The sequence below is a fragment of the Pseudonaja textilis genome, chromosome 1, assembly GCF_049901715.1.
Source record: "Pseudonaja textilis isolate UNSWEBS1 chromosome 1, rPseTex1.2, whole genome shotgun sequence".
Taxonomy (NCBI): Eukaryota; Metazoa; Chordata; class Lepidosauria; order Squamata; family Elapidae; genus Pseudonaja; species Pseudonaja textilis.
The window spans coordinates 246,697,269-246,712,063 of record NC_141990.1 but is presented as its reverse complement, the minus strand read 5'-3'; the positions used below and the strand labels follow the sequence as shown (position 1 = coordinate 246,712,063).

At 36.5% G+C, this 14,795-nt stretch overlaps 2 protein-coding genes across 13 annotated transcripts in view; one reads left to right on the top strand and one right to left on the bottom strand.

Annotated features, from left to right (window-relative positions):
* The window catches only part of IMMP1L (inner mitochondrial membrane peptidase subunit 1), a 33,790-nt gene extending 22,983 nt beyond the window's left edge, over positions 1 to 10,807 (bottom strand). The window contains exons 1-3 of one of the 7 annotated variants that reach the window (XM_087921217.1): positions 10,230 to 10,294; positions 4,341 to 4,441; positions 3,734 to 3,842 (exon numbers count right to left, since the gene is read on the bottom strand). The gene's annotated coding sequence lies outside the window, so the exon portion shown is untranslated. Of the gene's footprint in view, positions 1 to 3,733; positions 3,843 to 4,340; positions 4,442 to 10,111; positions 10,328 to 10,671 lie in introns of those variants that run through there. The other 6 variants (XM_087921219.1, XM_087921220.1, XM_087921215.1 and 3 more) reach the window with 6 other exon arrangements.
* ELP4 (elongator acetyltransferase complex subunit 4) overlaps positions 10,381 to 14,795 on the top strand; it is a 158,499-nt gene continuing 154,084 nt past the window's right edge. For all 6 annotated transcript variants that reach the window (XM_087921211.1, XM_087921210.1, XM_087921212.1 and 3 more), the window contains exon 1: positions 10,381 to 10,582. In XM_087921211.1, the coding sequence (XP_087777337.1) occupies positions 10,405 to 10,582 (178 nt within the window). In that variant the 5' untranslated portion in view covers positions 10,381 to 10,404. The remainder of the gene's footprint in view (positions 10,583 to 14,795) is intronic.

Genomic DNA, 14,795 nt, shown 5'->3' with positions numbered 1-14,795 from the left:
TGACCTTAAAAACCCTGATATGACTATATTCTGACCCAGAGGCATTCATTCTAGGTGAAGATTAGAACTTTGCATAATAAGATTACACAGCAAGTGAATGATATCAAGGGACTATCCATATGCAGCCACCTGGTTTTCTATAGACAGCTTGTGCTCTGCAATATGCAGTGCAGACGGAATAGAGCTTTGCCTTTTACTTGAAGTAAAATAGATTCACATAAATTAGTTGGCCATTTCCAGATTCTTAAATCCCCATTACATCTTTCATTGACAGCTCTTCTGAGGATAACACAACCATTATTCCTTTTTATTGTTGGTTCCTAAAACAATAGCATTTTCTAAGTGAAATACACATAGATTGTGTGTGGAAATTAACATCTTGTTTGCTATAATCTTGGATTACTACTGACAGAGCATGTCAACTGTGTGTGCCCAAAAAGAAATCATTGCAGAAAATTATTTATGCATCCAAAAGTCTGTTCCAGTTCAACAAATAAACAATACAAGAATCTTATTATTCTGACATGGTAGGGCCATTCATGAAGGTAATAGAACAGAATGTATACATCTATTTAATGTATATTTATACACTTAATATGAATTTAACCTATTAATCATATTTTACTCAGGTTTTCTGTGATTTACCAAGCATCTTACTGATTATGAATAATTTAAGTAGGTTGTTTTCCTTAGGGTAACTCCATATTTCAAATAAAGTCCATTTTTTAAAATATATTTCAACTGAAACCAATGGCACACATAGCTATATCTATTATTCCATTTTAATATTCACAGGAATTATATTTTTGCAAACATCTAGCACACTTGTAGGAGATATAAAGTCTGAATTCTGAAATTTATAAGCAAAAAAAATATGCAGAGAAAAACAGCAGAGAATAGATTGTTCCATATATAATTACTAAAATTGAATGTTTATTACTAAGACCTAATAGGCTGAACTTAGAAGATAAATTTGGTGTGGTGATTAAGGCACCAGGCTAGAACCTGAGAGACTGTGAATTCTAATCCTGCCTTAGGCACTAAGTCGGGTGAGTAACTTTGGGCCAGTCACTCTCTCTCAGTCTTAGGAAGGAGGTAATGGTAAACCACTTCCAAAAATATCAAGAAAACTTCAGGGATTTTTCTAGGCCAGAGTTCCCCAACATTTCTGGCTTTGCAGACTGGCAGTAGGAGGGGGAGGGAATGGTTTCACATGAGTGGCCAGCAAGACCACATGCAGTTCCAATTGTGTGAGTGCCAGTCACATGCACTCACCACTCACACAAACGGAGCATATTGTGCAAGTCGGGATGCATGCATGCACTTTCTCCCACCGCTTCTGCAGCCCTGCTCCAAATGGGTCACAGCCCAGAAGTGGACCACAGCCCAGGGGTTGGGAACCCCTATTCTAGGCAGTTGCCATGAGTCAACACTAACTTCAAGATATTAAAAACGGGGGGAAGAGGGAGAAGGCTCTATTTATACCCAAAGACAAAACATTAACCCATATTGTCTTTAAAAGCTGAAGAGACACAAAAATGTCCTGAGGAATTTACTAAATGTTTTTGGGAAGCAAAATTATATCCTCCTCAAAAGTAAACTTATTTTTAACGAGTTGCCAATGAATAGGATTTTTTTTGTTATGCTATGTTGGCTTCAACAGTTTTGTTTTTGTACTGCTTACTAAAATTCTTACAATGTAAATGAACCCATATCGGTACTACAGTATCATTAAGAATGTAGTTAATATTATCTAAAAGACATAACGGTTTTCCAAATGAAAATAACTGAACTGAAAAGGCAGAAACTCAGAAATCTGTAATTCTAAAAATACTGTACTTCTATTTGTGGAGGGAGGCAGGGAGGGAGGTACCATTTTTATTCTGAAATTACCTTTCTTATTCTATTGTTCCAAAAAATTCTTAAAGGAATATGGTTCCTGGCAGCGTTATTGAATAGCTTTTTGTAATTTAAATTCCCACAATCTAAATTATTCAGAAATCACTCACACCTGAAACTAACGCAAACACCTCAATTTGAAGAAGAGCAAGTTAGAGAATGCATAGTACCTTGTACATCCAGATAGCTAGAGAAGCATTAAAAAAAAGATCCAAGCTCCTTTAAAGAGTGTGTTTCATTTACCCTCACACATTAGTTTGAAACATCTCTTTAAAATGCTTAGCAGTGCTCTAAGAAAAAGTTCCTATACTCATAAGAACATCCTGAATCATCTACCATTTGGGATCAAATCAGATATAGTGTTGCAGAATGTTTTTGATCAAGCAGTGTTTATATATATATAAGTAACTTCAATCAATGCAAAACCTAGGCAATTAGGAATTCTAGGAAAGATTGAAACATATACTGACTCTGAATTAACATCACAAATGCTATTTCTCTGTCTGCTTGAATTTCTCTCAATGTTAACAGAGTATCTTGTACCAATGTCTTTTGGTCTATATACTTTTTCTTCGAAGAAGCTCCGAAGACAATCAAGTTTAATGGAATTTACTTATTCAGTAAAACATGGAATGTTTAGAGTAACAGCAGACATACGCACAAAGCAGATGCCTTTATGTGACAATTAACAGATGCATTTATGTGACAATTTACTACTAGACTCTACTTTACTATATTTTTGAATAAGTAATAACAATTCAGTTTCCAAACATAAATAGATGAATGCTGTGATATTCAGCCTCAGTTAATCCCCAGACATCTAAATCCATGAATAAAAATTCATCAGGTTTAAATACACTGAGCCTATTAAGCAAGAACAAAAGCATATGCACAAAAGAGCTTTTAATATATTTCAAAGCCCACAAGAGCCATGGTCTCATTAAAATTATAAATTACTCAAACACAGAATGAAAATTCAAACTGCAGTGCAGCTAAGCAGATTACAGAAAAGCCCACGTTCCATATGATAACACACCATGGCCTCCTAGATGAGGGTTTGAAACAAAAAGGCCATCACTGAAACTAGGGAAAACCACCTTGTGATCTCCAGTTTCTGTTAAATGGATGACAGCCAAATAATATAATGATTACTCTGTCCATGCTGCTAAACTTGTTCAACAGCATAAAAGTGATACCATGCATTGTGAACTCAATGCTAATGTTTTGTGCCACTAATTCAAAACTAACTACAATGTCTATTGTTTATTCCAGTTTTATTTCCATGAAATAAAATGGCAGTAAAATTATTAAACCTTTTTTTAAAAAGTAAAACAGAAAAATGGCATAGCCAAGAATGTTAGATACAAGTGTATGAAATATGTATAATTGTTTTTATATCTGTATGTTTTATTACATTGTAAGCCGCTCAGAGTCACCTCAAACCGGGAGATGGACAGCATATTAATTGAATGAACGAAGAAATAAATAAATAAAACCAGAGTTAATATTTCTGTGCTTAAAGGATTAAGCTTGTTATGAAGCAAATGAAGTGCAACCAATATTTTTACTGTTAGTTTATGTTTGAATATTATAGGTCTGAACTAAAAAGTTGCAAAATATCTTTGAATCATTTTTAAGAAACATATGTGAAGTCAGAAAGGAAAAGGAAATTTATTGCAACAATCCTCAGTGATATGATTAAATTTCTATCTCCCCAAAAATAGAATTTATCTCTTCTCATATGTGTTTAACGTTTTGAAAGATAGCATAACCAAAGACCATGAAGCAAATGGGGGTCACAATTAATGAAATGTTAATCTAAAGCACTACTGACCCTTTCTACAGATTTTCAAAATGTAAATGAAGAAGTAGAAGAGGATTCACAGATGTTTCTTATTTTCAGTCAGCTGCATATGAAACACAAATGCAACCTGCGTCTTTGGCTAAAATAGGAATAAAAATTTGAACAATAACTTTATAAATAAAATATTGAAATTATGACCCACAAATCTCTATTGAATATTCAATCCTTTCAGGAGTCTTTGGAACAACCTCTTATCCCAATTTTCTATAGTAATTAAACGGACACATCTACAATTGAAATAATTATTAGTGCTCAGAACAATCTCAGAAGCGTTTTATGTCCATACATGCTAAGAAGACTGAGAAGTAGCAACCTTGACATTCTGAGCAACAAATTCAAACAATCACTTCACTCACTTCATGGAGTATTTTTGATATACACCCTAGTAATTATATCCTCTTCCCATTTATCCTGCTCTGGTTTCCAAACACTTGTCTTTTCTCCTATCATATTTGCAATTGGGAGACTAAAACTAATGAATAATCTCTTATACATAGGATTCTTCTATTTCTCAAACTTGCATCCCAAAACATTTTCATTTCCAAGCCTTCATCTAAAATTATATAAATGGACTTACCCAAACATTTCTTTAGTATGAACTTCCCTCTTGCACATAATGTGCTCCAAAGGTTCTTCAATGAACAGTGGTCTTCTAAGTTTCCTTCCTTAGAAGAGCCCCTCCAAATAATGTATGAGACAGGATACGAAATAATGTATAAAGAAACAATTTTCTATAAGAAATAACTACTACTTCTGCAAGAACAAGTCAAAATTCAAGCCAGCATTTTGCCATATAAAAAAATACAATTATATGTTACACTGAAGAGGTAAATTTAATTTTCAATAGAAATAATTTACAGTGATAAAATTCTACTTCCTCTTCTAAAAATCAGGACTTTTTAAAAAATCAGGAGTAAGAAAACATGTATAGAAACTTATGGGATCTTGTTTTGGGTTTTAATTACATTTTATTAAATTGTATCATTTATATATATATATATATATCACCTATTCTGGAAATCTTGCAAGTTGAAGTCCAGAATATTTTGGCTGCAATAAACCAAGGAGATACAATCATTTTAATAGAAAGGGATACATTTTATCCTTGAAACTACTTCAAAAAACTGGATGGGGCCATAACACTAATGTGGGCTAGAACAACTACAAAGATGAAACTGATTTGGATTTTTGAGTATTTTATGTAATTAAATCAATCACATGACTTTATAATGCATTTAAATGTTTTCTATTCTTTTAAATTTTATAATTTATTAGTAATCTAAAAGATCACACTTAGATAGGGTACACTTTCTAAATATATCTTCTTAAAGAAAAGAATACACTATTTAGTTATTGTTACTTAATTCAGAATCAACCTTTTTTTTTAGGTTAGGGCTGCATTTTTTCCACCCAAGGGCCTCAGAAATGTGGTAATTTGTCAATGCTTCTTTTGAAGGATTTGAATATAAAAGAACACACTAATCTATATAGTACTAAACTCACTTTGTAATCTTCTATTGGTTGAAATGCAGCATCATAGGGCAAAACTTGTCAACAAAGTTACCTCAAATGGGCTAACTTAGAATAAAGAGTCACTTTTAATCTTTGTTATAAAAAATCAGATGTTTTGTTATAACTGAAATCTGCTTGATGGTGCTTATTTCCATGTATACATACTATAAAGCGGTACAAAGCCCTGGAGTTAACAAGAAAAGAATCAATATACACTCCTATCAGTTATTATACATTATATTCTAAGTAGCGAAGACTTGCATGTGAAAAGAAAAACTGAAAACTATTACTAACAAAGAACAATTGAAAACTATCACATTTCAAAATACTAACAAATCTTATGCACTCTGCTGCAATCGACAGCAATTTGGCTAGTGCAAATAAAAACAGAATCCACTAACATTCAAAAATTTTTAGTGAATTTTGGCAAAATTATCTCTGAATGATGATCAAATAATCAAGAAGTTCTTTAACATTAGCTAATATGCTTCAATATCAAGCAAAGAGGTCACCACTATGTCATATCATGTCATATTTCCTCAACTTATGTTATCCACTTTAAGATTTAGAATAAGAAGATAAATATTTTGATGGTATATCACAGCAATGATTTCACAATCTGACATTCAAATTATCTTTCATTTCCAAGTTAGACACCTGAAGTTTCTATAGCAATGAATTGAGGGCTATTTTAATGTTCTCAACCAAAATAAAGAGAAATAACAAATCATTATATCCATTAAGAAATAAATTTCACTGAATGTAAAGGATCTCAATTACGGGTAACCTAAAACTATTGGACTTTCAGTTAGTATTAGCCACTAGAAAAGTTCATTACATTATCCTTGGCTAGAATCCAAACTATTCTGAAAAGCACCAATTCTTATAAGATATTTTTCAACACCAAACATTTAACTTTCTACTCTTGTTTGAATCAGATATGAATATTCAATTATTCTATTATTAAAATCCTGGTAATAACAGTATGCATTTCCTTTTGTGTTCCTTTTTAAAATTCAGGCAGCTTTTAACACTCAGCAATAATTATTTTAATGTATGCTCTCTGTTATTCTCTGGGATGATTCCCAGAAAGACCCAACTCCACAATACCATCTATTCTTTGTACAATATGGCTGAAATCCATAGTCCTAGCAATAAAATGAAAGCTATCATATGTGTCCAAGGAACTTTCACTTTCCATAGTAAATTGTAGGCTAATTTTCATCATACACAATACTTATGTATGCTTACAAAGAGTGGAACCATAATAATGAAACTGATGTTTATATAAGTATTATTCAAGGAACTATTACTTATAATAAAAAATAATCAAGCTGCAGCCTTAACATTCACATTGATGAAGCAACTTTCTGCATAATATGCTATTATTCAACTAATGTGACATTGGAAAAAATTAGGTTTGCAGGAACATTATTTTAATATCAGAGTATACAGCTGTATACAAGTGTGCTAGATCAAAGCTGTGGATCTATCATTTCTTAAGCTATAATTCTACAACTTTTTTTGGCTGTAATCCTATGAATATTGATTTGGGAATGTGGAATTGTGTATGTGGAATTATTACAATTACTATTATTACTGGATGTCTTCTATATAACTTATGGAGTTTTGTAAAATGAGAGTAATTAGGTCCCCTTTCTAAAAATAACACAGAAAAAATGGGAGAACTGGAAGTTTATTTTTTAGTACAAGCACTTCTATATCATCCTCCCTGAATTCTTGATTATTTATAATAAAAATAAAGAACATCAATAATCTATCAAAAAGAATAAGGGTTAAAGAACAGACATATCTATCTGATCATAATAACATTCCACAACAATGATCCTTCTAATACTTGTTTAAACAGGACAATGTTCTACTACACTGCAGGAAGAATCAACAGGAGGAATGCCAAACAATTCTGGGGGCAAGAAGTTCCACAATGTGGGAGACATTACAAAGGATTTCATATCACTCTGAATATTTTCAGGGATAGATCTTAATATCCCTTCCCTGTGTAGATATATAAATCTGACAGATTCTATTTGTTTGAATAACAAATTGTCAGGCATCATTACAGAATCAACTGAATTTCTAAAGAGATGGAGAGCCCTCTGCCAGAATTTGAGCTCTGCTAGCTGAAACTAATCTGCATTCAAGAATATTTGGAATTTCAAATTACTACATAGACATTTCTTTGAAGAATTAAAACTTTCAGGGAAAAAGGTTTTAAGCACAGCAACTTCTAAAGAATATTAAAGAGATATGTCAAAACTACCCCTTCCATCTAAACTTACCATCTTTAAAATCTGCTATTTACTCATAATGTAGCAGAGTTCCATGTGAGTATACCCTTAATTTGCACAAAGAAGCCAAAAACAAATTCTAATGCTGTAACAGGTATAGGAACTATTTAAGGGGAAAAGCCACAGGGATCTATAATCTATGGCAGGTGGGAAATCTTTTTTTCCTCATAGTGTTTCCACACTTATCTGAGTGCAAAATAAAAAAGCAGCAACCAAAGCAATCCTAAAATTTGGAAGGAAATTGTGGTATCACAGCACTCCTGCTGCTGCAAAGCAAATTCCAGAGAGGCTAGTTTATTCAATTCTTAGTGGAAAAAGAATCAACCACTCACCTCATGGCACTTGCAGTATCTTGAAACATCCTAGATTCTTCTAAGAATTGCCAGTACAAAGTGGCTTCCAGAAAATCAAGCTGCCTGTTCTGTTTTTAGAATGATCTTAAAGAGACTTATAGAAAGGCCTATCTGAATTTACTCCATAGCCATAGTCAGTTGGTTAAACTGACTTATATTAGATATACACTAATAGTGAAATATACCTGTATAATAGTTGCTAAACAATCAAACTTGTACAACTCGTGATCAGTAATCTGAATTTTATAGATTCATTAAAAACCCTGTTTCAGACTGAAACATTTTGTAAATCTTTGGCAGTGAATTTTATACATTTATATAGAATTGTGATTAGTGTATAGAGAATAGTTTTAGGTAATAAGATTATATGTATAATTTTAATGCAGTAAGCTATTTGCTGAAAATTAATGATGCTTAAATGAGTTATAAAAGGAATACACTTCATAATTTGTGCAAATTGGAATATCTGCTTCCTGTACAGAAAGTTCTTACATTTCTAAAAAATGAAATATATTTTCAATGCTCATTCCTAATCATATACAGGCAAACTGCAGGTTTCTGGTCTGTTTCTTTCCAGCTAGCTATTCCTCAGTAGAATTAATATTTCCCACCAGATACCAATCAGCCCATTAATGGTGTACTCCTTGTACTACAATTTGTTTTTTTTAAAAAAAAATCAGCTATGCTATCTAAGCTAACTAGCCCAAAGGTAATTATCTACTCATCAGGAAAGACCAGGACTGGCAAACTGCTGAGGTGCAATTTAGGGTTACATACTATGGGTAAATCCATGGATTAATATTATGGATAAACATATATATGCTATGTTAATCTTAAAACATAGGTTCAGTAGGATAGCTTAAGCAACATCTTCCATTAGTTGCAGACATCATACACAATGATTAAGGACAAGACTTAAGATCTGTATTTATATTTTAAGATATGACGGTCCAGATGAAAAATGCAGCTCTACTCTTATTTGGCTGGTGTATCACAACATGAGAACTTTCTTTCTTGAAGAAAAAACATGTTTAGTACAATAAAATGGATACATACGCTATAAGGCATTCCACTTCAATTGTTTTCAGCTAAAAAAAAAGCCTTAGTAAACAGCAATGACTAAACAGATGGGTTAAATGTTATTTAGCATTCTGCTATGGATATCAATTTTTTATACTGTAAAGCAAAGCAGATAAAGGATATAGTTGATCAACAAATAATATTTTTGTTATGGGTACTTATGAGGAAAGAATGTGTATATACATGCACATACACTAGCAGTGTAATTTGTAAATACCTACTTGAAATTAATCAAACTCAACTGACAACTTCATTTTGTAAATAAAATATGCCTTAAAAATACATTAAGGTCACAAGAGTTTTCCTTACAAAGTTCCAATTGTTTGAATGGCTTCATTAGCAGATTACTATGTGAGAGGCCAAAATCAATTCAATTAAGAAGCAGCACATTTCTTATACAACACATTAGAATGCCTGTTTAAACAAAGCTGCACTTGATAAATCATGTTTTTCCTTTTTTCCCTGTAGTGCCCCAAACCAGCTCATTCTCTTTTTGGCAAAGAAAGTATCATATCAATACAAGCAACAGGCTACCAACACGTTACCAGTTCATGAAAAGTTCACCTGCCATATGAAATAAGTGAAAGTGTATAGACTATATGCCTATACATAGCAAAAAAAAAAATCATTCAAGGCTGCTGTGGCAGAATAAGTTTCTTTTTTTTATCATTTTGCAGTCTTGCTACCCAACGTGCTTATCCTCCAAGAAATCTCTGCGGAGATTTTGCAACGCAGCTCGCTCGCTCGTGTGTGTGTGTGTGTGTGTGTGTGTGTGTGTGTGTGTGTGTGTGTGTGTGTGTGTGTGTGTGTGTGTGTGTGTGTGATAGAGAGAGAGAGAGATTCAGCGCTTCAGTTCTCTTTTAGACCAATGACAGCCGCCAGGCAGCCCCATGCCTCTTTATTCCCAGGTAAGGTACATGCACGATTCAAGCTTCGCAATTAAGTTCTCTCAACAAATCGCCATCCACAGGGACGAAGCCATGAAGCAGCCTCGTCCTCAAGGGTGGTGAGTTTTTATTTCGTTACAACCGGCAGCCCCCTGGCTGTAAACACGGGAGGAAGGAAGGATGCTTCCTCGCAGAAGTAAAACCCACCTTCCTGACGTCCTCCCCAACGGAGCCGAATCATTGCTTCCCGTTCTTAGGAAGGCCCCAAAGAGCGTTTCGGACGCATTATTCTTTTTTTTTCCCCCAAATAAGACAATCCACTCACCTTCTTGGACCACAGTGAGAGGACTGGTTGCTCCCCTCTCTTCACCGGCTGGAAAGGAAGCGTCACCGCCTGCCAACAATCGCCCTTCCCATTGGCTCGGCGGATGCTGCGCGACACGCCTCTTTCTCTCCCCCCCCGCCCCCGTCTCTTTCCTGTCAACCGAGCAGAAGCTAAGATGGCGGACTTGGCGACCGAGGGACTGGCGCGGAGGCAAAGGGCTACGACGAGTTTCCAAAGGAAAGTGCCGGATGGCGGAGGGGGCCGCTTGGCCGTTCTGCCAGGAACCCGGCCGTCGGTGCGACACGGTCAGCTCCTGCTTTCCAGCGGCGTCCCTTCTCTGGACTCTGTTTTAGGTTGGTGCTGACAGCGCTGCCCAATATTTCGTAGCCCCGTTTCTGCTTCCCCCCACTCCCGCTTACCGCCCCGGGACCTCGCTTTTTACCTGCTATAAAGGTAGTCGAGCACCTTCAGAGGCCTGAGAGAGGTAGGGACGGAAAGCTGCTCCTGAATCCTCCCGCGTGGTAGAAGGTAGTCTCTTCTCCTGCGGGGTGAATTCCCACGCCCCCTGCTTCTTCGGATGGGTTGGGGAACCGATGCACTTGGCTTCCCCGCCGAGCAAACTTCTGAATTTGGGAAAGCGGAGATTTAAAAGTTGTGCCTGGTAAGGGGCGTGCGAGAACCGGAATCCAAATGCAATCCTCGGCCGCTGCCTCTCTCTTTCTGCTTTTAAGCGATATGTGCAGCAAAGCTTAATAAACGGGCAGTTATTTCACTCTGTAGCTCCGGGTGGATTCTGTAAGTACAGGTAGTCCTCGACTTACGACCCCAAAATTTCTCTTGTTAAGTGAGACGTTTGTTTAGTGAATGTTGCCCCGTTTTATGACTTTCCTTGCCACATTTGTTAAGTTGATAACACTGCAGTTGATAACTTAGTAACCCGGTTGTTAAGTGAATCTGGCTTCCCCATTGACTTTGCTTGTCAGGTTACAAAAGGGGATTGCGTGAGCCTGGGATGCTGCAATGGTCACAAGTATGAACCAGTCATCAAGCATCTGAATTTTGATCACATGATCATGGGGATGCTGCAAAGGTTGTAACTCTGAAAAACGGTCATAAGCCATTTTTTTAGAGTTGTAGCTTTGAACGGTCACTAAATGAACTGTTATAAGTCGAGGACTACCTGTACTCATCTTGTGTGTAGCTTGAGGTTTGTGCAAGTCAATTGCCAACAAGTGGAGCAGTTCCAGGCTACTGGGATGCTACTGGTTCTGCCCAGCTCTATAGAACCGGTAGCTCTGAAGAGCAGCAGACATCAAACCGGTTTTGTATCTGCTGCTGTTTGGCCAACCTGCCCGCCCAGGCTCTTACCTGTCTTTTATTTCCTGCTTTTTCAATCTCAGCTGCTTTGCGTGGCACAGTTGAGGTTGAAAAAGCAGGAAAAAAGAGGCTTTTCGAATGCTGTGCAAAACGTAATCACCGAACCGGTAGTAACACCGATTGAATCCCATCCCTGGTTCCAGGAAGTACTGTATTTTGCATATTTTGAATTTCAGAGGGTTGTTGTAGAAGTGTATACCTGGATCAACCCAGAGGCTTTGGCTCAACTTAATTTACATATTCTGTATCAGAATTAGCATGGGAGGATCTAAAAAATGGGTTGGGCTTGTTGGAGCAGGGGCCTCCAACCTTGGCAACTTTAAGACTTGTAGACTTCAACTCCCAGAGTTCCTCAGCAAGCAAAGCTGGGAATTGAAGTCCACACGTCTTAAAGTTGCCAAGATTGGAGACCCCTGTATTAGAGGATGGATGTGTATCATAAACCAGAAGATGATTTAGTTTCTACCTATGTTTTAGAGACTCCAGAAAGACAATGTTTCTTGTTTCATTAGAGATTTTTCCTAAGATCAACTTCAAAGTTAATGAAGCTAAATCTAAATGCCTGAGGAATTGAACTACCTAATGGGTGTGTGTGTGTGTGTGTGTGTGTGTAATAGAAATATTGAAAGTTTGTTTTACGTAAATACAATTTAATAGTAAAGCTTTTACCTAGAAGTATACAATATCCCATTCATTGGACTGTTTTTCAAAATTCTGTTGAAGCACTTGTTAAAAATCCTGCTCATTCCTCTTATTTAAATATAAAATTGTTTAAAATGAAATAAATTATAGTATCTTTGAGATGTAATATGGGCTTAAGTTTGAAAATAAACATTCTTCCAGCATGTGTTCCTCAATAAGTGCTAGATAACTGTACTTCTTTTATAAAAGGAATGCTATAGGTATACAATTATAGAATCTTAAGAATTGGCAGTCTCCAAGTACTACAGGTAGTCCTCAACGTACGACTACTACTGAGCCCAAAATTTTTGTTGGTAAGTAAGAAATTTGTTAAGTGAATTTTGCCCCATTTTATGATCTTTCTTGCCACAGTTGCTAAGTGTATCACTGCAGCTGTTACATTAATAACAGGATTGTTAAGTGAATCTGGATTCCCCATTGACTTTATTGTGAGAAGTGCGCAAAAGCTGATCACATGGCTCCAGGGCACTGCAATCATCATAAATACGAACCAATTGCCAAGCATCCAATTTTTGATCGTGTGACGATGGGGATTCTGCAACAGTCATAAGTGTGAAAAATTGTCATACTTCACCTTTTTCAGCTCTGTTATAACTTTGAGCGGTCTCTAAATGAACATTGTAAATCAAGGATTACTTGTACAGCATACCTTGATTTCAGTAAAGGATTAGATAAGATGTCTCCTATTTTGTTGGAGAAGATGAACTAAAATGATAATGCAATCTGGTTGATTTGCAACCATGAAGCTCTTAAATGTTTCTGGGTTGTCCTGGATGCAATCAATTACGCTTGTACTGTTTATAAATTATACCAGAAGCTTGGATAGAAGTGGTGGTAACTAGGTTTACCCATTATACTGTATTAAGTTAAATATATCAACTTAGTGCACACCCAACAATAAGAAATCAGACATTCAACAATAAAAAAAACATGCACCAATTTCAAAACTGATTCTGTAAAACAGAAAGAAAGAAATCAAAGTCAGCATTAATTTTGACATGTCACCTTTCTCTCTCTGAATTAGCTCTTTGGTTTTATAGATTCTTGGTTTCAACCCAAGCCGTCTCTTGGAAAGTCTTTTCCAAAGAAAGAAAATGAGGAAGAAAATGGCAGCTGGTTATTTTGCTGTAGACAAAATAAGAATGAAAACCCAATGTCAAAAATTATGTCAATTTGTATTTGTGGGTCTTCCTGGAAATGTGGGTTTTCCATCGCTGGTGGTGTTCAGGAAGAGATTGGATAGCCATTTGTCAGGGATGCAACAAGATCTCCTGCCTTGGACAGAGGATTGGATTAGAAGATCTCCAAGGTCCGTTCCAGCCCTATAATACTAAAGAGTTTGACAACTCTTAAATTGGGAGTTTTGAAATGATGGGTCATGACCAGCGATGGTATTCAGCAGGTTCTGACCAGTTCTGGAGAACCAGTAGTGGAAATTTTGAGTAGTTCAGAGAACCAGCAAATACCACCTCTTTGGGCAACTCCATTGTGGGCTTGCACAGGCAAGGCAGGGAACAAAACCTAGAATGAGTTTTGAGACAGGGACCTAGCCATCTTTCAGAATTGCATAAATGTTATTGTTTAGTACACATATTTATTATTTACAAGGTTGTGGTTTGGAAATTAACATTATCAATTTATAGATGGGCCTGAATGCTGGGCCAATGTGGTAGAATAATTTAAGCCAGTGGCCCCCAACCTTTTTTGTGCCACAAAATGATCCGTGGCCTGGTACCAGCATCAGCACGCATGACAAGGCAAGGCGAGCCAAGCAACCGGCCAGCCAGCTGTCCCCCGCTTCTCCCCGTCACCTTCAACTCCTCCTTTGTACCTTTGTTGATGGGCTTCGCTTCGGGATGGCTTCAGGACAGTCGCTCGGCTCGCCTTGCCTTGGGTGCTGAAAGAATCCTCGCGCCTTAGTTTCGTTCGAAGCCCCCCCCTTCGATGAAACTAAGGCGTGAGGATTCTTTCAGGACCCAAATGCCGCTTTCTAACCGGAAAAGCTCACCTGGAAGCACTTTCTCATCAAACAAGATGGCGGCGCCCAGCAAACTGGCGGCCCGGTAGGAAATGTTCCATGGACCGATACCGGTCTGCGGCCCGGTGGTTGGGGACCCCTTATTTAAGCTATAGTAAGTATAGGTACTACATCTAAACAAGAAAAAACAAATGCATTGGTACCAGATTGGGGTGTTATTTATTAAATTTATATGCCTCCCAAAGTCTTAGGAGAGTTCACATGTAAAAGCATAAAAATGAGGAAAAAATACAAGAATAGATAAAAGAGTAAAAGATGGGAAGGATAATATGACCTAGCCACACCTACCTAGACACAAAACCCTTCTCTCTCGCTTTGTCTCTCTCTCTCCATCTCTCACCTCTCTATCTCTCTACCTCTCTGCCCCTCCACCCTCTATATCTCCCCCTCTCTTCCCCCTCTCTATCTCTTTCCCTCTATTTCTGCCCCTCTCCGTATTTCTTTCTCTG